This window comes from Venturia canescens, chromosome 4, assembly GCF_019457755.1.
Source record: "Venturia canescens isolate UGA chromosome 4, ASM1945775v1, whole genome shotgun sequence".
NCBI lineage: Eukaryota > Metazoa > Arthropoda > Insecta > Hymenoptera > Ichneumonidae > Venturia > Venturia canescens.
In genome coordinates this window covers 13,269,991-13,297,123 of record NC_057424.1, presented here as the reverse complement: position 1 = coordinate 13,297,123, position 27,133 = coordinate 13,269,991, and the positions used below count along the sequence as shown (strand labels likewise).

General features: G+C 40.6%; 1 protein-coding gene across 8 annotated transcripts in view; it reads left to right on the top strand.

Annotated features, from left to right (window-relative positions):
• hth (homothorax) overlaps positions 1 to 24,799 on the top strand; it is a 365,547-nt gene extending 340,748 nt beyond the window's left edge. For 6 of the 8 annotated variants that reach the window (XM_043415959.1, XM_043415956.1, XM_043415958.1 and 3 more), the window contains 2 exons: positions 18,436 to 18,604; positions 19,126 to 24,799. In XM_043415959.1, the coding sequence (XP_043271894.1) occupies positions 18,436 to 18,602 (167 nt within the window). In that variant the 3' untranslated portion in view covers positions 18,603 to 18,604; positions 19,126 to 24,799. The remainder of the gene's footprint in view (positions 1 to 18,435; positions 18,605 to 19,125) is intronic. The other 2 variants (XM_043415954.1, XM_043415955.1) reach the window with 1 other exon arrangement.
• The last annotated feature ends 2,334 nt before the right edge of the window (positions 24,800 to 27,133 follow it).

The window sequence follows — 27,133 nt, the reverse complement described above, 5'->3', positions numbered from 1 at the left end:
TGAAAATATGTTTTTATCATTTATCAATTAAGTGAGAATCGAACTGAGTTTGAAAAAATTGTGAGCTTTGAATGTTTTTACTCGAAATGATTTATTTTAAGCAATTTTTCTTTCTCAACATTTCACATATTAGAAGCGAGAGAATGTTTTAATAAAAAAATTCAGATTTTTTATCAGAAAAATGAAAATGACATAAATTCAGGATTGAAGTAATTCCGTTTTATCGATTCCATCAAAACAGAATAATGTTACGGCTGAGAAATTCAATCGAAATGAAATGCCCCGTGTATACGTATGCGTATGGGAAAACGGAAGGAAATGGGAGCTGCGAAAGGCTGTAAGAGTGGAGCAGAGGAAGGGAGAGTCTCAGTAGCATCGTCTCGTCTGTAAGAGGGACCCGAGTCGGTGGATAACGTTCCGGATAACGTTCAGATAACGGCGGGATAATTGGTAGCGGTGATCAGACCGAGTTTTACGATCTGGCAACACGCTGCTTCGTTTTTTTATTGCTTTTTCTCATTCTCGCTCTTGTTCTCTCCTGAAAATCCTTCTTTCTTCGTTTTTCGTCCGAAAACCACTTTTTTCTGTCCTTTTCTCTTATTTTCTTCTTCCATCTTCTTCGAAAAATGTTTTTTTCGTTTCTTCGCATCCCTCCATCCTTCTCCTCCATCCGAATTTTCTCGTTCTCTTCGCGAGAAAGACAACGAAAAAAGTTCAGGGGTTGATCCGGTGTTTTCTCATGTATATCTGTAAGTTTAGGTTTGTGGGCTATTCAACGGGCCGAAACACGAGAGGCGCTTCCCATACACTTTTACGACTGGACCCCTCATAAACACTCAACTGAGTTACGGGTTGTTTGTTTCACAGAAACTCGGCTTTTCTCACAGGAGCTTTGACCGAGCCGGGACACGCGTTAAATGGAGTCAGCACACGTATGTTTCCTTATCGAACATTGTTGTGATGGATTTAGAGGTTGGAAAACGAGAGCGATTAAACAATTTTTATATCTGACTCAAATTTTCGCTAGTGCACTAAATAAATCATGGACGGTGGTGTTTTCGAGTCGAATACTAATCTGGTTAGGTTTTGTGAATGGTTTTTTCTCCGAAGACTCATCGAATGGAGATGAGCAGTTAATTTCATTCGTGATACTTACGAAAGAAACTTCCCACGAGTTCGAAAGATCCGGCTTTTCTCATTTCGATGTCCAAAGGGGAGTGATACAACATCGTTAGATGCTGCGTTAAAGGTCTTCCAGAAATATTCCCTCGTGGTAGGAAGAAGCGAAGGAGAAGGAAGGAGGAAGAGAGATTGTTGGCTCGTGGCAAAGTGGAAATTCGTGTCGACCACAGATTATCATTCTGCAGTCAATCCTGATCAGGCCAGTGTCCCTTTTCTGTCGCAGCGAAACCTTCTCTTTCCTCTCCTATGTTGCCGGATAACTCTTTTTTTTCATTCCCTCTGTCATCTTTCGACTTTGTCGATCTTTTTGTTAATCGTTATCTACGTTTAAATTCAGACTTTAAACAAAATTATTGAAGTTTCAAGTGCAACTATCCATGAATGCACTCATGAGTTAAACCACCAAAAAAAAAAATAATTGAACGAAGTTTTTTCTTTTTTTTTTTTTTTTTGAAAACATTCGTTTAATTCTTTTTTCATATTTTTTTCATCCGATTTTTGTTTCTTGTCAGGAAATAAAACAACGGAAGCGATGAAAATTATTGTGTAAATTATATTATTTATGCTCTGATGATCGTATTACCATTTGATTTAATGAAAACGAATTTCTGTACAAAGAGCATTGCTATTTTGAGTTCTATTTAGAGATTCATATCGCAGGTACCGTGTTGAGTACAACACGAGATATATTCTCGTCGTACTAATGACGGGGCCCCGAGACGCCGCAAGCGTCATCAATCATACTTTCATTACGAGGATTGCGATGTGCTGCAACGCGCATTGACTCAACCTACGGGCATAGTTATTACCCGAGAGAGCGAGGATTCATCGACGTCCTCTGTCAAGTTTGTACTGATAGTGAAGATCCGTTGAGCCAGCATAACATTCACCGTGTTATCTTGGATCAATCGTACTAGAAAAATGAATCTTTTGTTTTCTAATCCTCACGAATTTCATTCGGTCCTATGAATATTCAATCTGCTCGTTTTTGATTCGAAAAAAAAAATACACGAAATTCGTTATCGTCGAAGTTTCAGTTTCTCATTTTTGCTATTAGTTTGTAAAACATTCCGCAATCTAAAAAAATTCGTTGAAGTTTTCATCGTTCAACTATTTTGTTTGGGAAAGAATAATTTCAAGTTCATACGGTTACTAAAAAAGCCTCTCCAGTACAATTTTTATTATCTATTTTGCTTGCTATCAAAGAAATCAGCTACAAAAAGGGGAATAAAATTGGTTGGAACGACTTAACGTCTACTTTACCGGAAGATTATGAAATTTAAATGCGTGGCCTTTTCTACGAGAGAACTAGAGAATCCCAACAGTGTAGGTAAAAGAGAACGAGCGCGAGTTTAACGATTTCCGGTTCCTTAATGCCTCTCATAAAACGACGATCCCTTTTAAATCCCCATTCAATCACATGAGAAACGTTTAGAGACTTACTACATTTTACTGTATGGGCGTGTACTAAACGATATACATATCCGTTGGTATGTGGCCATTCAGTCAAACTATAAACTATAAAGCTGCGGTTCATCATTTTATGAGGTACAACCTGCTACTCTCGCAGCCTGTTTGCCTCAGCTTCTCTCAAGGCGGCCATTTCTTCTCTCCCTCTTTTCTTCATACCCTACTGTTCGTCTCACGTTTATATATTTCCATGAACAACAAAAATTAGACAAAAATGTATTTTAACTGAGAGATCGAGCTCGAACTTTCAACTTCATTAACAGCATTATTTTTCGATCGACTAAACTCAAACAATTTACCATTACTGAGAATTTTTTCTCATTACTTTTTGAACAATTTATTTTCCAATAAATCATTCATCTGTTCTCGTAGTTTTAACCCTCACAGGAACACGGTAAGAGCCCAAATGTCGAGAAGAAAAAAAGGGAGACACGAATTTGAGAGGAGAGTGAGAGAAACGTGCGCCAAGTAAAATCGCCCTTTATGCCCTCGTCCTGCATTTCTCGAACGACGTAGTAAAAGCGTAACAGCAAGCCCCGAAGTACCGTAAAGCTCGGTGTCGAGCGTACGGTGAATTTCCACGATGATGCCTCCCGATAACCACCGAGAGCTTCTTTTATATTTACGTAGTGGAGAGCGACCAGCTACCAATTCGTGACTGTATACGCACGGAGGTATAAAAAAATTTCAAATTAACTATGAACCAGTTGCTTTTTTATTCAATCTTTTACCATCAGTCGATGTAGAAACTAACAACGGAAATGGCCGATTTGAATGCAAATGGCCGAAAGACGTCCGCGTCCCGTGCACTTTTTTCACGAAAACGTCATTCGATTTCCGAGTAATCAGAGCTCCGGTATCGAAAGTGACACGAAAAGTCGAACAAATTTATTTCTCGATAAAATCAATAGTATTTAGATGAAAAAATAAGGCCAAGCGTCTTTCAAATGCTTTCCAATAAAAATTCGTTGATTATTCATTATTTGAGAAAACGACTTGCGTCATTAAATAAATACTTTATGTAGTCGCTCGTCTATTTATTTGGAATGTACTTACGGCAACACGAATATCACAATCTTATTCGCTACCGCCCATCGGTAATTACTTTTTGGTACACGCGAATGAACGTCGACTGTTGCAAAAGGAATAACGCACGAGTATACAGACACGAATATGTATATACGCATGCACAAAAGCGCAGCGCTTATAAACAACTTCTCACGAACAAAACGCTCGTCATAATCTCAATAAACATCGTTCGCATATATATTTTTTGTTGTTGGCTATCTGGCGAATAGCCTCACCTCCGCCCTTTCGTGAATTTTACGAGACTCCTCGACGCTAGTCCCGTAGCGGGGCTCGAAGTACATATCTTTCCGAGTTATCTCTCCGGACGAAAAGAGCGTTTCTCTCACTCGGTGCGCAGCGAGATAAATTTTTTCTTCCCTTCCTCTTTCTCCCCGCCGTGTGCGTCCTTTTCATTCTCTTTGCCTCGTCAAGTCAGCGCGCGCAGCATTGTTGCAAAGTGACAGGAAATTGCATTTTTGGTGTCGAGAAAGAATAATGTCATAGGCGGTTGGTTATTTGGCCTCTTGGGACTAAAAGCGCGGCCTCACACGACGACGACGACGACGACGACGACGACGATGACGACGACGCAGAAGAAGAAGAAGAAGAAAAAGGAGAAGGAAAAGAGGCAAAATACTCCTCGGAGAACGGAACATCGACGCAATTATATTGTCGGCGTTTGCTCGTCGCAAACACGAGAAACTTTCATTATACAGTAGCAAGAGGTCAAATTCATCATGAAAGTACTCGAAATAACCTCGCACGCATGTTTCTCAAACTTTCCTTCATGCGACGAGAAAGTCGTAGATCATTGCTTAAAAAACAATAAAAAAATATAAAAACATTTAGGAATTCGGGATAGATTGTAATATTCAGAATTGCGACAAGCAAAAACGCCTCTGAATATCTTTCTTCTCGCAATTTTAATGGAATCTGTAATCCATAGAGTTCTGTTTTACGTTTTTTTTTCGTCTGGGCATTCCTCATGCTTTTTGTTTATTTTTCCTCCATTTCTTATCACCGCATTTCGACTCGATTATTTGGTCATTCGACGTGTCCTCGAGGCGCGACGAATTCTCCCACGAGACGAATAACTTTTACGCAAGGATGAAGAGAATAAAGAGAATGGAAAAGAACGAAGGGGGAGAGAGAAAGAGACGAACTGAGAATGAGCTATGGGGATGCTGCGTTTGGGGGATGCTTCCATTTTCATCAAATATTCCAGCTGGTGCTCCCAGCTAGAAGGATCTCGACCCTCTACTCTTCTACTATTCTCCTTTCACACATAGATATATATATATATATATATATATATATATATATATACGTGTATAATCCTAGAATCCTTATAGTTGGGAGAGCCATTCGTCACGGACTTGCTGAGAGAGGTCCGCCCCGATAAGGCAAAGGACACATATATCCCACTTATTTGCCACTACTTTTATTCCTCATTCTTATTCGGCGATCGACCGGACAGAAAAACTTTCACAATAACGAAAAAAGTAGCAGTAATGTTACAGAAATACGAGCAACGGTTAGTGAAATAAAATGACGAGAAAATGAATAATTCTTGCGAGCATCGAATAGACGAAGAATGGTCACATTAAACGGATTTTGGGTAATGAAATCCTGGGTAATTTGTAGCGACACGAATCAAGGGGAAAATAAAACGATTGTGGTCTTAATAAAATGATTATTCGTTCGAACCATACTCATTTTCTCACAGAATTCTTCCACGTCCTCTCGCCCTTTTTTCTATTTTGTAAATTCATCTCCTACGGTAGCCTCTAAGGTTTTTCCTCGTCTCCTTTTTTACGTTTTTTCGTTCTCTTCCACTCGGCCACACGAGTCTATTCCTTTTTGCGCCCTTTTTCGCGGACGCCATCAATCAAGCTTGTCAATTTGTAATGGCGATTCTCTGTGTCCATCTTGGCTGGGTCCAGAGGGCTCTGGACGCGATCTTCCACCCGATTCTCCCTCGGCAGATCGGACGAAGGAGAGAGACGGGCGAGGGCAGGAGCACACGAAAGTATACTTATATGCATTCTCTCTTTCCGTGAGAATATCAATCCATGTATAGCACATAAGAAGTGTGTGTGTGTGTGTGTGGATGTATAAAAAGAACATGGAAAGTCTTTGGAGACGTCTCCATTCCATCCCTTCAACTTGTACTTTGGACTTTTCTCCGAGCTTCTTCATCCCTATGTTTCCACTTGATTCTTCTCCCCTATTTCGTCTCGAAGTTTCTCGTTTTCTTACTTTCGTTTCTTCCTGCACATTTTTCCAGTGACGCAACACACGCCCAAGCATATGAAGCTCGACACTCGGATGGGCTATCACGAAATGTAGAGATGGAAGATCCGCAGCTTCCATCGCTGGAGCAACCGCCCCCTCCCTTCGGCCCCTGGGTCCGAGCTCTCCTGCTCCTCTTCCAACTCACTCTCCCAACGACTTTAACGTCCCTGATGTCTCCCCGACTAAATAAAATAGATGTCCCGGGGTCAGAAATTGGGAGAAATTGCGCTCGACCTCGACGGACGCGCGCGCAGGGGCGAGTGCCTTTTGGCTTTGCTCGTTTACAGAAAATGGGGGCAAAAGAGGAGAGAGAGAGAGAGAGAGAGAGAGAGAGAGGGAGAACAGCACGGGTATCTGGGGGCTATTTTCGTATTGTTCTCCGTCCACTTTTTTCCCTTCTTTTTCACTCTCTTTTTTAGGCTCTCATTGTTCCGAAATCTCTCGACACAACAGGCCACTTCGACGGTTCCATATTGCCCGAATTACTCATGAGGCAACTCTGTAATTTTTTAAGGAACAATAACCGAGGAATTCCGGGGGGAATATTCCTACAGGAATTTCTCAGCTTCTAAACCACTTATTTTCACGAATAAATATTTTCATTCACCTCCTGTCGTACAAGTTGCTACATTATTGACTAAAAATCCTCGTAGAAGTCGAACTATGATTATTATTAGTATCGAAACAGACACGGAGCCAAGGCATCGCACGAGCAACAATTAACCGTCGAAAGTAAGAAGCTCGAAGTAACATCCGACAGCGTTCACTGTTTTCCAGCGTTCAAACTTCTTTTTTAATACGAACCAAATAAGCAAAATTCATGCAACAGAATAAAATTAACAAGAATATCTTGGTTTTATTGAAACGAAAGCTTTTAAATCTTCGTGCCAACATGCACTTTCACTGAAGATCTTAAACCCAACTGAACTAAACTAACGTAAATCGATTGACCAAATGGTCAATCAGCAGAGAATCGACAAATATTTCAGCTCACGAATTCATATACGAAACAGCGTATGGATGATTTCAAGGGTAGCAAAAGTCACGTAGGCGCGTGATGTAGAGTTACTTAGAGTGTCGATCGTGGGTTAGGAATTGGGACACGAGAAGGCCTAAGCCTGAGGAAGGAGCGTAAGGGGGTTAAAGGTGTGTTATACTTAAATACACTATGCCGGGAGGTTTTTCGATCTTGGGACTTTTGTTTAGCACCCTCGTTCTTTCTCACTTCATGTGGGGCATAGATCATACGTTAATTGAAATGGGGTGCCGTGGAGGCACTCGTCGAATACAAACGACCGACTTATAGAAACGTTATTATTTGCCGTAGCGCTCTTCGTCGTCGTTGCGTTTTTTTCCTTTCGTCTCTTTTCGTTTCTTTTTTTCTCACTCGGAGACAACCCCACTAGCATCACTGAAACTTACACCCCCCGCCCACACACGCGCCCTCGCTAAAGCTCGCTGGCTTTACCCAGGAAATTGCGTTTCGTTCTATTATCATTTCCACGTGTTTACCCGAAAAAAAAGAAAAAAAAACGGAGAGACTAGGGAAAAAAACGTCGAAGAAAAAAGACGAAATGTCGTCCACCGTAAGGGTGCTTCTCTTACTGTCCACCAGGGAACATACAGCTGTAATACATACCATATTATTCGCTTCTTTATCCGCCGTACAAATGTACGAAAAAAAATTCACCATCTTTTGGTGTGACCAGAAAAAATTGGACCTGCCATTACTCAGTGGGATACGTCTGCGTTCAAAATGAATTGATTCTCCCTTATGATCTATCAATCACCGGCGCACGGTGGAAAAAATTAATGAATTGATTACGTTCGATTCTGGTGAAATTGTCAAATGAATTTTGTGGTCCCGGAAATAATGAGGGAAACGTGGAAACGCGTTTATGGATTTGAAACCGATGTTTTTAGAAGCTCGCAATAAACTCACGTAAAAAAAGCAACGATTGAGTGACCGTTTTGACGGAAAGCTAGTGATCGAGTTATTTTTGTTGGAGGTGAATGGGAGCCTTGTCGATTAGATAAAGAGGGCATGTAAACGAGGGAACTGCAAGTTCTCTCATCTCGTTAAGGGTGTATGTAAACTGTTGAGTATCGACGTCGTAGAAAGAGGCGGGCTGGGGGCTGGATCGGAGAGAACTCACCCCCCTCGTTTGCTTGTTCTTTGGACACGGAAATGGAGTTCTCGGACGTTCCGGGGGCGATCGGTATGAGGAGATAAGCTGAGGCGATAGCCTTCGGCCCAGAAAGCTCGAGAGAGAGATAGAGAGACTGAGAGGGACAGGGAGGAAAACGGAGAGGGCGAATTTCACGTCGCCGGTCAACGGGACAAGATTTTTCATCCCAAGTAGATCGCATCCGGTGTATCCAAAGTCCAGCTTCGACCTCATCGACAAGGAGAAACGCATTCAAGAGCTTTTGGCCTCCCGAATATCTCCCACGATTTAGAGTACATTTGCCTCCGTATACGTACGTGTGGGTGCTTTATCTTATCGCGTTTTCTCGTATAATGGTCCACCCTCAACTCACTCTCTCTCTATCTCATCTCCAAACTCATTGACCGCGCTATGCTCCACGAAAAATCACCCCTCGTCTGCGACTCTCATCGCTCTGACCACTTTAGCCATTCTCGTATCGCGAAACCGGTCACCGCCTACTTCAACATCTCCTATCCCTGTAATCACCACTTCTGACCATTTTTTATCATTCACCAAAAAAATCCCCTATCCTCCTATTTTTTTTCTACAATTTCCGATACACTGCCACCCCTCTAGAATCACGCTTCTCAACACTTTATTTCTTCTGATACAAAATCGTTTCTAACACAGAAATCCTTGACTTGGCAGACGAGGTTCTTGAATCACCAGAAAGAACCAGTTCACTCATACATTTTTCTGACATTTTCCAAGGCCTGTTTTCTTCACCTTTCTGAATATTTTTCAAAATCCAACAATCGTGCCATAGTCGATGGCTTACGAATCCTTGAAAAAACGATCTCGATTATTTATGCAATTCGCCAAAAGAGATACTCGTGAATACCAATGATAAATTTAAGCCACATTGGTGATAGAAAACTTGACGAAAAAACAAAAAATTAATGAAAAATCTCTGGTAAATTTGAGGATGTGTGACCCAACGAGATTGAACGAGCCCAATGTTATCGAAGAAAGAGTTTATGACGAGATAGATTTGCCAATCGTAGCTCATACACTGGATGTTGCTTTAGGAAATCCAGTGCAAATCCGCATCTCCTCATCCATATGACACATATATTTATCGCATGCGTGTTTTGTGTGTCACGGTAGTTTATGTACGGTAGAGAGAGAGAGAGGGAAAGAGCGTCGATTGACGTGAAAGGAACGACAAGGGCCAATCTCCATCCATCATCGAATATCCTCGATCGAGATCGCCTGTGGCATTTGACGTCGTTGCTTCAGTGCACTTTTTCCTCCCACTATTTCCCTTTTCGTTCCCACACATATATGTGGGTGTGTGCATGTGTATATGCATGTGAAATGATAAAAAAATGGTTAGATCGAATTCTCTCCGCGATTAAAATTCAAAGCGATCGGGAGCATGAGCGAGACCGAGGGAATGAGAAGTGAGAGGGAACGTCGGTAAGTTCGCTGTCCATCATTAAAGTCTCTCTCCCTCTTCGAATTTCTCGATCCGCTCTTAATTATCATAATTTATAGCCAATCGGTTAATTAAAATATCTAAATACTATACGCGCCAGTTTCTCGATCGGAATAAGAGACAGAAAAGAGGCTCTCCCACGAAACATCAGAGCTCTTTTCGTGTGTCGCTGCTCATTCGTTGAGAGCCCTCTTGCCGGAGGGACTGCCTCAAACTCCGGTCTCAACGTTTTCTTTCTTTTTCTTACGCCTTTACTCTTATTCGTTCGTTCGTGCCTTATAAATATTAAGTGGTTTATGGACTGTCCACTCGCCGCCCCGCGGACCCTCTCAATCATTAATTATTTATCGCCGCATGTCGAGTCAAAGAACAGAAATGGCCAATGGAAATAGAAGAGGCAATATCACCTTAATTTTTATTTGCCAATTTCAGTCAGTTCGAAAAGCAAAACTTGAAGAACTCGCAATAGCTTCAGTGCGTAACATTTGGTTAATATTTTTTCCCCCTCCATTGGTATAATGCACTCTGCACACATCGTGACTCCCTCGAGCCCTGTCTGTCGAGTATTTACGCTCAAGAGATATTTATGTGGTCTTATACAAAAAAAATAGGCCCTGAGGATTGTCGAAAGAAACTGGGCTAAAATATGCCAACACCGGAGTTTATATATACAGTCGTGAAATTAATTTCGTCTTGTCAGCATACGAGTTAGTCCCAAGATCTCTCCAGGGATCATCCATAAATGCAGCAACTTCTTATCGTCGAAGCAGAGACGACGGGATCGAGCGAGACGACTCGCGTCCCTTCTCATCTCGCGTCACGACGACAAAATACGAGAGATATGTATTCGCGAATGAATTTCTCATCGAGCTTGCTTTCTATCGTGTCGTACGTCTCAACCGATTCGTAATAATATTATCATCGTGCGATCCTTGATAAATTTTGAAAAGCGTGTAACTTCCGGAATGTCAGACATCTCCTGGGAAGAAGCAGGAGAAGAGGCGAAATAAGCGAAGAATGATTTATGGACAAGAGATTCTTGAAAGCAGGTAAAACTGCTGGGCGACAGAGCGGTACAGCATCTCCCAAAATACACGTTCCGCTTTCGTTCCATAAGAAAAAAGTTTTCATTCAATTTTTTGCCTGGAACGATCGAGCAGATATCGATTGATTCGTAATAGTCGATCCAGCAAGAATTACAAGGAACAGAGAGAACGAGCAATCGAGAAGTTCTAGCCTATTCGCTGAGCACGTCACGTCCTTGAGAGTCACTGAGAGTGTCCATTCATACACGGAGAAAACGGGGCCGAAAATTCTAGACGAAATTACTAAGAATATAGTACATACGTACTGGATTGCAGCATTAATTGGAAGAGCAATAATAATAACTGTTCTATCCATGCACCATAATGAAAAGACCAATACTTATACCTTTTATTCAAAAGACTCAAAAGTCTTTTTCTCTATAAGCATAGTAAAAAATGTTTTCAGTTACTTCAAATAATGTTTATATTGTAAAGTATGCTCGAGCAACCCTGAAAAAAAAACTATATTTATGGTAAAATGCCACACGTATTCGGTGTATAGTCGTGTACATATCATCATAGAATGTACTATGCTGACAATCAAAATTTGTGATGTACAATACATTTGCACTTATCGGCAAGTGCTAGTCTGACACGATGAAGAGCACTCGAAAACGAAACGAAATGTGGTCCTCGCGTGCATCACTTTTTGCTATGGACATAAGCTGTTTAGAATAAAAGGGACGAAAAATTGTAAAATTCAAAAAATACTATGCTCTTTGTAATCGGTGGTTAAATACTTCGAAACTTGTTTTCTCCGTGGAGGAAAAAAGAGTTGCAGAATTCGTGATTCCGAATATCTGCGCTACTCTTCCCCAGTGAACTCTGAAGCGTTATTCGCCGGAATTTTGAAACTCCCAGTCAATGTGCTTCAAATATAGGTAGCAAAGGATGCTGTGGATATATCCAGGCTGCTAAAAGAGCGATCGATGTCCAGCGGGTTCCTGGATAACCAAGCGCTAGCTATCCTGTTCATGTTTCTCCTTCGACTCCTTTTACGGTATATATAATAACACGTAGCAGCCCCTATAGAATATCCCGCCGGGTTATAAGAACGAAACGCCGTGCTGGAGACAGCGGAAGAAAAATAGCGGAAGTCATCGACCTCCAAGGGGCGATATATCACTTGAGGGGGATAAAGGGAGGGGAGGAAAAAGGTTGGGCGCCCTCTTGCGGGGGCGCCACGAGTGTGTATAAAGAACACTCTTCCACTCGGACGCTGGAGAATGTGTGGTGATCGTTCCCTAGGAGGATAAAGGCAACTGAGAAGTCCTCTTTTAGGAACGCTTCACAGTTGAGAAAAGGACAATGAGAAAATGGCGTACATGGGGAAAAAAGACTTTGGCTGAATCTAGGATAGTAGTCTCAGCGCTTTATCGTCCCTTATTGTGCAAGAGCGTTGACGACGAACGATTTTTTCTAGGACTTTGAGCGACCTTGAGTCACTGAGCCTCAAATGAATGCGAAGTCTTTCCGCCAGCTCTTTTTTCATACTCTCTCCCTGCTTTTCATTTTGTTTTCGTCCTCTTCTCTAGTTTTTGGTCACTGGTTTCGCGGTCGGAGGCTCGGGGTGGTTTATCTTAAATGAAAGTCCCCGAGGGCTTAACTCGGCTCGGGAAAGGTTACCCACTGAGGAGCCCGGCTCGACTCGACCAGGGTTGTTTCTGATTGATTAAATTCCTGCAATTACATCGCTCCATACATCACCCGCGCGGTCTTCGTCTCTCCCTCTTGCTTCTCCTTCTTCTTCGTTCTATTGGCTATTTCGAAAATACACGCTGACTAAAACGAAGAGAAAAAGAGGGAGTCGCTGACCGTGCGGTCCATCGCTCGAGGAATTCAGTCTACTGACCGAAATGTGGAAAGCCAATCGAGCATCCTTCAGAACCACACGCTCCGTCAATCCGTTGATTTCAAATTTAAAAAAAAAGGCTGAACAAACGAAGTACGAGAATGAATTTGGCACGAGGGAGTGCTGTTGCTGCTGAGATCGTAAAACGGAGTAGCAGCCTCAGGATTTGTGAAGACGAAACAAATGTAAGGGACGAAAGAAAACGAACGAATGACAACGATTACGTTATGCCTACCGAGCAAAAAATAGAATATCAGAAAAAAAACACAACGAAACGGAGCCTCGTGCACGCGGCTGAGGAGCCAAGGGATGAATTATTAGATCCGGAGTTTCCGGTATTCCGTCGCGGATGACCAATAGTTTCATCGAGGGATTGTTGAAGCTTCCGGAACACATTTCCGGCTTCCGCAAGTCGGAGAGAATCTCGACGTCGACGTTGTTTCTCTTTCTATATCAAGGCTTCTCACTCTCCTTTCCCAAACAGACATCCGCGTTGGAGAACACGCACTAGGGTGACCCAGATGAAAGTTCACGAGAGAAGCGGCGGACAAAGATGAAGAGAGACACTGCGAGAAAGAGAAATAACTTTGGGGTTTCTCACGACTTCCGCTCGCTTCCTCTGTCTATGATACCGCAAGGACATTACGCCTGGCTCGTTTCAGTAGCTCTCCTTCACATTGTTCTTCAATAGACACTGACCTTTCTGTGTGTAGATTTCACTGACGTCATTATATTTGTAAAATTACAGCTTCCAGACAATTCTCACTTCCTACCAGCTTTAATAACATTAGTTACATTTTTTTTTTTAAATCCATAAGAAATCGATGTTTCAGGCATCAATTTTCAAACGTCACTGATGATGGTTTCAGAATTCGCAGCCACATAAGAGTGCACTTCGAGGATTTATCGACCTTTCGCCTCTTGCCAGATTGTAAAAAGTTATCTGAAAATTGGTCGTTCTCTCGAAACACTAACGCAGTTGTTCTGCCGTCGTCAACTTAGTTTGAGGTAATGCAAAGGCTCTCGCAGTCTCGGATTTGGGAAGTGAGCTTTCGCAGGAATCCTTCCAATTGGGCTTTCTCTCGTAGCTTCACTCTCCAACCCTTCCATCTTTTATCCTTTCTCCCAGCAGCAGGAGCAGCAGTTTCCGTGAGGAGCGTAACCGCTAACCGGAATGCTCGTCGTGCTCAGTCCAGAGGCCACAAACCATAAGTTAGTACTAATGTTGTTCTCGTGTTCAACGTTTCCACGAGTCGAGGGATTTCACTGGTCTGCCAACCAAACTCAACCTGGCCTGCCTCCCCCACCTCCTTCGTCTCGCCCTTCAACCCTTTTACTTCAAAATGGCAGCCTCTTGAATGGAATTTAATTAGGCGATTATTCCTTTGGGCAACTGAATGCAATTTCACTCGAATCGTCCTAATTCATCGTCTCTTGTTCCTTCGAGCAATTGAATCCCTCACACGATGATAGGAAACGCGGGTCAGTTTGGAATTTCAATGGACCTTGACTCGTTTATTTTCACGAAGAACCACTCGTTCGACTCTGAATTCTTTTGAATAAAAGAAAACTTTTTAAAAACGCTATATTTACTCGTTTTCGAGAAGAAACACTCACGATCGAGTCGTTCAATCAGAAGAAAATGAGAAAAAAAAAACTACAACGGCGAGGCACGCAGTTGGTCGAAGGATCAACCGAGGGGAGGAGCCCGTTAGCTATGATGGTGGCTCTCCAATATTGTCATTTCTCTTCTCTTTCTCGTTCCTTGCACACGCACACACGCACACCGACTTTCTCCTTCCTTCGTTTAGAAGCTCCCGCAAATGTGGAGTCGAATGTGAGCAGTACGAGAGTAAGATTAGGGTGGTGCTGAGAGATCGGAGAGCAGAACGTGACGATCGGTGCCATCCTCTAATTCCCTCATCGTTTCACAAATAATTCATACCAGCGAGTGACTCCTATCGAAGCTCTCGTCACGACGTTGAACACGAGACGAAACGAGGAAAACTCCCAAATCGCACCAGTTTACACGAATCTCGGTGACAGACGTTTTAATCACGAAAAAAAAACTCAACTTTTTTCACCCTCGAGCACTGCGATCTCTTTCAAATGCTCGTGTATCATTTTCACTCGGATATCCTGGATCGAATCGGCGATGGAAAAAAAATAAGTATTTTCTTTCGATCAATGCAAAATAATTGCACTCACTAATGAAGAATTCTGCAAAGTGCGTTGAAACGATAAAAGCCTCGTAGAAATAGAACGGTTTAATTCGAAAATTCCTGTTTCACATATTCGTACACGTATGGAGTCTGCTTCGAGGTTGGATTAACCGACAGCAATTAAGGTCTGCGTCGTGCTGCGGTGTTTCTAAATAAATTACTCAAGTCCTTTAACGCGTGACGAAAACATAGCGAATCCGGATGAAACGTAAAAGGGTCCCGTTGCGTTGCTCTTTGATCGGGATTTAAACAGTTGCCGAAAGCAAGAATGAGAGTTATCCCAAATCCACCCCCTGTGAGCTTTTCTGTGGGGGCCTTTATTGCATTACTCGCTGTTTTTCTCGTGTATCCGGAAGAGGGCGACCGCGCCAAGAGGTAAAGCTCTAACCTCCGCTCATTTTAACTTTATCGAATTGACCCCACTTTACGGTAACGCTGTTTACACTTATTTCATTCTAGCGATACTTTCCTCCTCGAATCAAACGTCGAGTAAACATATTTCTTGAATAACCGAAACAAATACCAACTTCCAGTCAAATGAAAACGCATTCCCATCTATTCTTTCCTTCATTGCTTCAAAACAAGAGTCAATTTAATGCTGCGACGATCCGAAATTCCGAGGATCGAAGACCTTACAAATTCTCTCGAATTCCAATCAACCACGCACATAATCCAACAATCATCTGCTCCCACAATTTCCATTCCGACTTAAGTATCAATATAAATCCGCAACGTTTCCTCCCCCGAAAAAAGCCCCGGAAATCCATACAAAATCTCATATCGCATGGAACTTGAAAAATAGTTGAGGTCCACACCGAAGCTCATACATGCTGAACGAGAGTTGGAAAGAAAGAAGCAATTACGCGTTGCGAGATCGGGACGAGAAAACGAGCACGGAAATCCGAGATGGGGCATATAATGCTATGGATTCCGGATGCCCATAGATGGGCTATACGTGTGTGTTAGTTTGAGCAGTTACCGTCAAGGGAATCGCTCCTGCCTCTCTCTCTCTCTCTTCTCAAGAGTACACTAACGTAAAATCCCCTTCAAGCAGGTCTCACTTACAGTTGCCGTCTTTCTCCTCAGTCCATCGTCTATTATATTCTCTCCACATCCCTCCATCTCGCATATATACATGTATATCATACTGTACAGACGGCGGTAAGACGATTCCTTAATTTCCCATATTGTGGTCCGTCCAGCTATCTAAGACTCCCTGCTGCGTTATTGCGCGGTTTAATCACACTACAAGCGCATCCCTCGTTAGTGGAATATCGCCCGAGTGGCCATAATACGAGGCAACATTCCACCGTCTCTTGACGATCCTCAGACCGAGCCGAGATCACTCTGTTGCCTTGCGCAGAACTACCAGTCTTGTATCTATACGTATGGATATCTATTTTGTAATTATATTGATAATAATAACGTATACGATGTGCGTTGAATGTAGAACGTGGGCTGAGCAAAGGTATTTAACGATTACGTTTTGATTAAGATTCAATATTTGGTGTGGGAATTATTTGTTCGCCAATTTTTGAAATACTGCCAACTGGGGGACTCGAGAAGTGAGATTTGTTTTGTGGGAATAAGAAAATTTGTGGTGTCGAATGGTGTTGAAGCTGACTCGATGTTATTTGGGAAAGTTGGAAGGTTTAGCTACTTCCATAGGATCACTTGGTAAATAATATTTGCTGAGGAATTGATGAATCATGAGAAGCGCGTTGATTCGTTTCGACGGATGATCTTTCTCGGATTATTCGTGATCTGAATAAAGGAAGAGAAAGTGAGAGGGGAGAGGAAGCGAGAGAGAGAGGGGTTGGAATTTTTGCGCGAAAAACACTCTCGCGCGAGGGCGAAGGAGAAAGAAGGGGGAACGTTTGAGCAATAATTGTGATTTACGGTGCGGCCCCGGTGGGTTAAGTAAAACGCGAGCGCGGCGAGCGTTTGTTATACGCGACAGAGAAAATAAGAGAAGGAGAGAAAGATGGAAAGCGGTAGCGAATGCCCTCGGGGCTAAGAAACGAGCTTTCTTCATAAAACCTATGAACCCCTCGCGAAAGAAGAAAGTATTATTTTTATTTCTTTGCATACCAAGGAAATACACGACATTCCATTGGCCTCTTCATTTTTCATTTTTCTTATCAAAATTCTTCAATCGGGCAATAAAAAATATGATTTTGTTGCGCTCCTTTAATAACGAAAAATAAGTTATGCGACACAGATGTTTTCGTTCGTGTGATATTGGTAGATATTTGAAAAAAAAAATTTCCCAACAGAAGAATCTTTCTCGATAAATATTCGTTTCCCAATCATTGACATTTTCCTAACTCATTGATGGAGTTAATAAAACTTCTCTTTCTTCCGCTTCTCCGCAACGTGATGAGGAATTCGTAATCCCGATGCTAATGTACAGAATTGAATTAACGATCAAATATAAATAGCTGCTCGGAAGGTCTACGTGAGTAGGTTTTAATGATGTGTGTGTGTGTGTATGTGTGTGCGTGTGTGAGTGTATACGAGATTTATAAACCTCTCGACGAGAGTGGATAGAGTTGGCTGATGCACACGTGGGCTATTCGAATCGATGTATCGAGATTGATCGAAGCTGCGTGAATCGAGTCTCGGTTTAGCATAATAAAAGCTCTATGTATATGTATAAAGGAGGATTGTACAATTGATGTGGAACGTGGGGAAAATTTTCCTCGAAAATCGAAGCTAGTGCAATATAAAGCATTATAAGGTCTTGTTCGCCCTCGACGGTTTCTTCCTCCTCTCTCTCGCTCGCTCTTTTCCTATCTGGGGGTGAGACGCAATCAGTGGACCTGATTTATCGTGGCAATATACATTAAGATACGAACATTAAAACTACCGGGGTAGTCGCTTCGCTGTCCCCTTACAGTCTCGTACCAGAGGCACGAAGGGAGAGAGAGAGAGAGAGAGAGAGAGAGGCAAAGAATAGAGAAAAAAGATCGTCGGGGGGCTTACGCCATTACCGCCCTGCCGATGACAGCGAAACTCGAGAAATCGATCGAGAAATAAGCTCCCCTGATAAAGAAGAGGACGGAAACTCCAGAAAGACTAGCCCCGAAGAAAATTGAATTTTTATCAGAAAACGAGCACCCTAACGAGTTACTTCAGTCATTAACTGTTTTGAGCTCTAGAACTGCTATTTAGGCTTTCTAGATATTTATTGTTTTACTCATGTCTCTATTCACTCTAACCATACCAAGGAATCGTGGTGTACACGATTTTTCGACACACATAAACACAAGACAAGCTATTTTCGTCTGAGTTAATTTTTTTTTTTTATTGATTCAGTTTAAGATTGGCTCGGACGATTTTGGCCACGCAGACACGGCTCTCTCATTTCTTTTCTGTCAGACGATTTCCTTCACAATCCTCAGACTCGAATTCGTTTCGAGTTAACGACTATTTTTTTTTTTTTTTTTTTTTTTTTTTTCAAATATTATAAACGTTTGTTCGAATCGATTCAGTCCGAAAAGGAGTTGGGGAAAATCGAATATTTGATGCAAAAAGTAACATCGATGAGAGAGCATTGTCGAGTAGTCTCTTAGCAATTCTAGAACAGTGTTCTAACCGTAGTAACGTGAAGTTTTTCCGCCATTGTCCGCAGGTCCGAGCGGGGCGTACAGTCCTGACGCGACGATGGGCTACATGATGGACGGACAAGCAGCGAGCATGATGCACCGACCTCCTGGTGATCCAACCTTCCACAACCAATACCATTATCCACCCGAGTACTACGGCCATCACTTATAAAGGTAAGTCTACCTGTTTTCTCTTTTTTCTATCTCAAACACGTGTCACGACGATGTAACCCATTTTCGCATCAATTTTTTATCGTAATTGATTTTTTTTCTTTCTGCCTCCTTTTTTCGAGCTTATAATCTTGACAGCGATGGATATAAATCATGAGAATTCAGTACCAGCAATGTTCACGATTGTCTTTTGTATGCTTTCCATTAAGTAGTGTCATAATCATGAGAATTTTTTCATGTTCATTATAAATTGCAAACCTATCAGTTTTGGATTCGTACAACAGACTCGAACTAGTTTGTTTGTCAATTTTCGTACGAAATTACACGAGTAAAAAGTTCTGCAATTGATTGCCAGACGAAGTTCGATCGATCCTGATATTTTTATTTCGTTGTACTAATAAACAAGATTGAAAACTATAAAATACAGTATATTTTCGAAAAAATATTCGAAAATATAGAATTGTGTAGGAGGCCCGAATATTTGTAGAGTGAGAAAAAAAAAATTTCTTTATTTGATGTTGCAGCTGAATGCAGAGTCGAGCGGGTAAATGGCAGTGAAAGTCGAAAAGTATACGAAGTAAATAAATGAAGCCAACACTAAAATTGAAAGGATGGAGGCAGAAAACACAAGGCAGAAGAATGGAAAAGGGCTGAACCGTTGGACAGGTGCTGATCGAGATGGCATTTTTTTGTCAAACATATCGAGAAGAGGAGAGAGATAAAGAAAATGAAGGAAGAAGAGGAAGAGACGAGGGGAAAAAAAGGAGACAAGAAAGCCAACGAACCGTCAAGTGCGTCAGCTCGAAGAATTCTTCGGTTGTTTCCGCTGGGGTGAACAATTATTTCAACAAGCAAAAACGTCAAAAAGCGTTTTAGCGGTAGAATAATACCACGAATAATATTCGCCCACGAAAATGCCCATCGAGGGGGAGGAAGGAGTGAACCTGCGAACTAAGGGGTAGAGAAAAGCGCGACCAAAAAGAAGAAGAAAAAAAATAAGAAACTATTAAAAGAATCGACTAAAACGACACAAAAGATACGAATGAAACAAACAATTAGGGTGAGAATAATGAAAAGTGGAAGATACGAAAGGGAGGATTGGTCGCGACGAAATTCATGTGATTGTTCTTTGTACAAATATTGCGGTGTAATATTGTAGTGATTGAGAAATAAATGTTAAATTTTAATACGATCGCAATTGAAGAGGACTATATAATGAATATAGTGGATATAGGCAATTTTTTTTTATTATTTTTTTAGCGGGCACGTACATTACCGATGTTCGCAAAAAAAAAAAAAAATCGGGGCATGTCCGCTCGCTCGTGAACAATGGAATTGGAAAAGAGAGAAAGAGATTTAAAAACGTCCTAGGACTCGTGCGATAAAATGAGGAGGAAATATTGCGACGAAAAGTGCTAATGACCCTTGAGAAAGGCTCAATAAATTATGAGAAAAGGGTACAGGGGCGGGGGGGGGGGGGGGTGGAAGTCGAAAGAAGGACGAGAAAAGGACACAAAGTGTTACGAGCGTCGACGTTCTCCTCGACTTAGGTGACATTAAATTTGTACAGTTCTTAAATATTAATAAATTTCACTATTAAACCGAAGTAACTGATATATTATGTATAAAAAATAAACATAAAAAAAAGAACAAAAACAAAAGGAATAAATAATTAAAACGTTAATTAACGAGACGCGCGGAGAGCCCTCCTCGACCATTTGTAAAGTACGAAGGGAATCCGGCGAGGGGCTGAGAGAGCAACTGAAACGTGCTAAATTTCGAAAGAGATTCGACGTCGAACAAGTGGGTCCCCGGAACTGAAAATTGCGGGGAACGCGAAAGTGATGAGGTGCAAACGCCGAGTGGCGCCACCTACACGTCGAAAAACGATCCCAAGAAACTATAAACACAGTGTTCTCGTGCCCTTAACCGGAAATGGCGAAAACCAGAAAGCTGCTCGTCCTAGCTATTTCATTCGAAGCAACGGCAACAACAATGGAAACGAAAAAAATAAAATAAAAATCTAATAATTACATTTTATGGATAATATATTGTGTATAAATAGTTAATTCAATTGAGTGCGAAGGAGGGATGGAGGCGGATGATGCGAAACGAGATAAACACACGAAGGAGAAAAAATGCTCGGATGGACTCGGTGAAAACCAAAAAAGAACAAAAGAAGAAAAAACACAAAAAATATACGAAAAACGATACTCGTTTTTACTGAAAAGACTATTCGACGATAAAAAAAATCGACACGCTCGTTGGAATTTCAAATAAGCAATGGGAAATCTGACAATCGAGAGAGAGAGAGAGAGAGAAAAAAATATCATCAAATTGAAACACACCGATGACTCAAGTTGGGATTTCGAATCAAGTGAAAAAAAAAAAAACAATTATTCGATAGAATGATCAACTCCCGTGAAGCTAAAATTCACGTTGTTCAAACGGAATTTGACACGACCCACCGAGCTATAATACTCAACGATTTGTGGCGATTTTTTTTTCGATAGTCGCAAAATAATTGCAAAAGGTATACGACATATTAAGACACACAAAAAAATATATATATATGAAAACAAAAAAATTAAAAATGCCCGGCGAAGCGAAAGCAATGTATTATAGAAATATACATATTACGTGAGTAGATTTAATTTAGGGCTGAAAGTAACGAAAATTTCATTGAAAAAATAGCCCTCCGCCGCCCCAACCCTCGCCCCTCCCGCCGTTTCGTTTCATCATCTGCGTCAGTTGCTCCCTTTCGTATATTTGTTTTTTCGTCTCTTCGTTGACGTTTTTTATTTCATTTTTTGTATTTTTTTCTCTCTCTCTCTCTTTTTATCTCTCGCTCTTGCTCTCGCGTGAATTCGTTGTTACTGGGTCATTGTATTCGTCAAACAAGGCTCCGATTTTGAATGAGTTGGTTTGAATTTTTTAAAATGAATTTCGAAATGATTTTTCAATAAATTGTATAATTTTCTATTGCTCGTAAAACTCGTTCACATATTCGCACCTTTTTTCCTCGTGTTTCTTTGAAATTTTATCGTGTTCCCACAAACTCTTTCCAATCACCCTCTACCCTCTTCACGAAGGGAAGCAATTTTTTAATATATATATTTCTATACGAGATATACTGATATTCGCGAGCGCCCCTCTCCCTCATGATATACGTAACTTGAAGAAAAACGTTTGGTTTTTTTCAATCAAGGGTACTTCAATGTGTACCAAAACATCTGAACGCGCAGACGAGAATTCTAATGGCTTTTTCTGATTTCACGATCAGCAATGTTCGTATTATCGTCGATTCGTTAACTACTCGCCGGTTTGTTCGTTTTATATTTGAGAGAGAAATTGCCACGAAAAACTTACATTTTTTTCAACGTTTTTATTGATTGTGTTGAACAATAAAATCGAATCGATCACTGGAATGGATAACCAAAAAACTCGTTTTTACTAAAATCAAAGATACAAAAAAAAACAATTTCTATGAACTCCGACGAGTGCGTAAAAAATTAAGAAAATTCTCGTCTGAGCGCGATGCATAATGGAAAAAATTGTCGAAACAAATTTGAAGAGAAAATAAAAAATTTAAAAAAGTAATGATAACAGATTACTTGAATATAAAAGAAATGTTATCGATATTTTCACTACGCCTGCATACACGTCAAGATTACGAAGAAAATAATGAAGTAATAAAACGATATGAAGCATTGTAAAATTTTTAAATGTTCTCAATGTCATCGCGAGCGAAACTGAGGGATCGTCACAATTAAATCAGCTTTGAAGATTCATTGTGTTTTCCTGCATTGCACCGAGAAGCAAAAATCTTTGTTGTCACAAAAATTATTCATTCCTCGTGCATGAAGAAAATCGGTTTTTCTACATTCCCGATGCAAGTCAAATTGTCTCGGTCCCTTCACGAAACTCGCTCGACGTTCTAGTATACTAAATGAAACAAAAAAAATACCCACGTATACCGAAAGACTCAGGTGCGAATGTCGATCGTTCATTATACAAATATTATTTCTTCGTTAATGGAAATTGGAAGGAAAAAAAGAGAAAACATCATGTAAGTCGTTTCGTGATCGTATTCATAAACCGTCGATCGCTTTATTCGCTCGTACAAATTCGCTATATCGAAGAAAGAGTTGAGAAAACAAGCAAAATTAATTGACCTTGTCGAAAATTGATCAATTTTTAAACTTTTTTTCTCTTTTATTTGAAAAAAAACTCGAGTTGTTTATCTCATTTACTGACCGAGGTATATTTGATTGTAAAAAGAAAATACGATATTAGATACACAGGGTATTATTATTTAAGTGAACCCTCGACGATCGTAGGATTAACGTTTACATGTACATTTTTTATCGTTCCTGACATGTAACTTTTTATCCTATTTTCATTTTATTTATATGTATATTCATATATATATGTATGAATACTTTTGTTATTGCGGAAACATCGACAATCAAAGTGTTCAAACTCGTGAAAAATTAACAGAACAATTTTCGACAGCGTTTAATGAGAAAAGGGGGAGGGGGAGGACGAAAAAGTTTCGAGTCGTGATGGACAGTAGGAGGATTTTCGGATAATTTTTTAATCGATGTATTTGTTGACCAGTAGATTGTTTAATTTTGTTGAGATCCGAGATACTTCTATTGTTCCTTCAACTTCTCGTATAAATGCATTTTTATTTCGAAAAGTCACGATTGCTTTTATAACAGAGAAATACACAGGAATTCGTAGAAAAGCTTTTTATTCACTGGGCCAGAAATTCCGAAAATGCATCGAGCACTCTATCAATTTTTTTTATCGTTGACGATTCAATCAATTTCGTGTTTTTTTAGCCACTTTCGATTGGAAGTTTAGTTGTCATTGCTAGTCAGCTTCAACCAGAGCATATATATATATGAATGTATATTTACATACGTATAAATAAATGTTTATATGAATGTGCACGCAGCTTTGGCCACGAATATGGAGTTTTTTTCGAAAATTTCTGTCCTGGATATTTGTCAAGACAAGAATGCAGTCGATATACAAAAACAAATGGCATCGAGCACGATCATGAACTGACCAGTTTTTCAAACAAAACATAACAGTCATTCAAGTTTTATTTAATAGACAGTTTTTTGGCCAAACTAGTGCACGTTCACGTAAATGGGACTGCAAAGGTAAATTATTATTGTGCAATTGTCGAACGAATCGAGAAGCTTTAAAAATGTGAGTAAAGTGACGAGAGATGTCACGAAACCATGAAAATGTGTCGTTGATAAATAAAAATGCGTTTTATCCAACTGCGCGAGCGAATAAAGTGCACCGATGCAATGAGAAACGTCACTCAACGACCCAATCAACATTGGCTGTTCGTTAAAATAAAATAAAAAGATTAAGAAAATAACCAGAAGAAATGGAATGAAAGGAAAAAAAATAACAAAAATGAAAAAAAAAAAAGAGTTAAAGAAAACATGAGTTCACTCGATTGAATCATCGCCTTAAAAATGTATACGAAGTAACAGTTAAGGTATCTAAGTAATAATCATGTTAGAGAGTAAACGGAAGACGAGAAAGATACGAGGAGGAAAAAGTAAAACCGAGTTTTTATGCGCAGCGATATACGAGAGTGAGAGAATAAAGATGAAATAGAAAAAAAAATAAAGGAAGTGTGAGAGCGTGAGAGTAAAAGAGAGCAAGAGAGAGAGGGACAGAGAGCGAAAGAGAAATAGGAGAAAACAGGTACGATTTGTGCGTACGTGAAATTGTGAGTATGCGTGAATGTATAAGAGAGCAAGGAGAGACTAAAAATTAAGGGAATTTAAAAAAAATAAATAATGCGCTCGAACGAGAAGTTATAATACGAAAGGGGAAGAGTGAACGTGAGAAAGAAAGAGAGAGAGAGAGAGAGAGAAAAAAAATAATGTATAATAATTATTGTATAATTATGGAATGATGATAATATGATTATGACGTTTATGATAATGATGATTATTATCGTTATCATCATAATGATAAATGATAATTGATAACGATGATGTATAATAAGCTAAAATTTATTGTATCGGTATGGAATCAGATTTTTTCCACTGTTTGCGCATTGATGACTATTGACACCTAAGTAAAGAAAAAAAGGCAAATAAATTTAACAAAAGTGAAAAAAAAGAAAAAAACAAACAAACAAACCATCAACAACAACCACAATTGCAACAACATTATTTATTGTTTTTTCGTGCTTTTTGTAAGTCTCTTGCTCTAGCATTAAGAATATTGCGCTTGCGAATATTAGTGAATTTCTTCATTCGAAAAAGTATTAAAAATGAACGGATTCGATTACGAGGTTGGGGAATCGAACGGTTACTGAAATCACGCAAGCTTTGCCCGTACATTGAAAGTCAAACGATCGAGAAGATTGACGAGATCAACCGAACGAGCAACCGTCGATGTAAAATATTAAAAATATTGTCTGACCAAGTTCACGGACGATGAAAAGACACGAAAAATAAAAATATTTATAGAAAATTATAAATTCGAGTACCGTTGAAGGGGTAAAGCGCATTGACCGGGCTGATCGACTCACCGTCAAAATTAAACGATTCTTCACAACGATCGATCATTTTTAATCCAAGATTTCAAATTCAATTAAATACAACAAAAAAAAAAAAAGAAAAAACATATTCGGCTCGAGAAATTTGGTTTTCCAAGTTACGAAACGTCGATCTGTGTTAGAGAGTGTCCATTGTATAGTGTTTTTTTCGAAAAAAAAAAAAAAGAAAAAGAAACGTCAGCATTAAATGCTACATCTTGTGTAAAATACGGCAGTTTCGATGTTTATTTTCTCGATGCAACCCTCAAATTGATACGAATATTTTGAGCAGTGATCAGCTCCCCGAATGCTTCGAAAATATTGGTCGAGTTGAGAAAAAATGAAAGAATGGTCCTCGCTAATTCGAACGATTTCGGAACTCGTGCTCAAAAATAGCGAAGCAAATATAAGAAAAACGAGCTTCGACAGACCAGCAGGAAGGTCTGCTCGTCAGCATAAATCCGCCACGACTCGACTGTTATTCTTGGCAACACAAAAACTTGTTTGCGCGGATTGGGATCGAGGTTTTTTGTTGAAGTTGCAGAAAAAAATGGAGTTTCCGTAATTTCTCGAGAGTCACGAGTTTCCGACGGGTGGGCGCTGGTTCATCGCTAATGCGGCGGGTGGCGAACGTAGTCCAGCAGATTTGTTCTCTCTTTTGATTCGGCCGAATACACAAAAGAGCACGTTTCGTCGTTACTTTGTCGCGTATATCTTTTGACGTTGTTCCACTGTCGGATATAATAGTCTACATTTATATATGTGTACGTGTGCGGGAGTACGTACGGGAGTGGAAAAAAAAGTGGGCGGATAGGTTGTTAGCGAGCCATCGATGGTCTCGATCGAGCTTTGCTAACAATCGTCGTCGTCGTCGTCGTCGTCGTCGCGGTACCGCCTCTTCGTTTCAGCAGCGCGGCCGGCGGACGTCAAGAATCGCCAAAGGGTACCAAGGCGTCACTGCAGAGAGCGCCATCGTCAGCCGTACCAAGCGCGCCGCCACGGCCTCTCATTGTGTGTTTGTCTCTTATTCTATTTTTCCGATCTTTCGTCGATATAGAAAACCTCTTTTTTTATCATCATTATTACCATTATTCTTTACCCTACACCGCGTGTGCTCCATTTCTCGACTCTCTTGTTCTCACATTACGATCCTTCCACAATCCTCCCCCCGCCCCTGGTGCACGACCCTTTATTCGCGATCTAACTCTAGCGCTCTGACTCTCTGAAATATGATAGCTGTACACCTATATACAGACATGTAAGAGCAACAATATGGAGGAGGGTTGCCAGTGGTGGTTTCCCGTCGACTTGATGCTTTGCGGGGGCGTTATGACGCCCCCTCTCCGCTCCTCTTCTCACCCCTCTCTCTCTCTCTCTCTCTCTCGCTTGCTCTCTGAGCGTAGGTGCCAATTACCGTTGATGGTTATTCCATGGAAATGGACCTTGTTAGCGGAGGACGCCGGAAGAGAGAAGTCGAGAGAATCGGGAAAAGATATACCAATTATTTTCGTATGCTCGATGCCTCAAACTCCCACGAGTACTTTATACTGCAGACTCTCGCACGGACGTAACGATTGATAAATATTTAACGGAGGGACGTTTGGCCAGAATGTCTTTTCTATCGAAAATTTTTCAGTATCTTTCATGAATCGGGATTGATCGAGGATTGATCGAACGATGTTTTCGTGAGAACGAGCATATCCTTTGCTCGGGAACAAATTGTTGCAAATTTCCAATCCGATTGATCGGATACCAGACGAACGATTGCCCTTCATTTTTCATCGTTCGAAAAGTCTCGGGGACAGAGCAACAAGTCGAATAAAAATCATGGAGCCCAAAGACATTCGTTGAAGCCACAGATTTCTCGGAGTCTCCCAATCCGAAAGAATGAGCTATCAAGCCTTCGGCGTTCGTTATACATACACATACGCGCATATAAGGTGGGCAATATA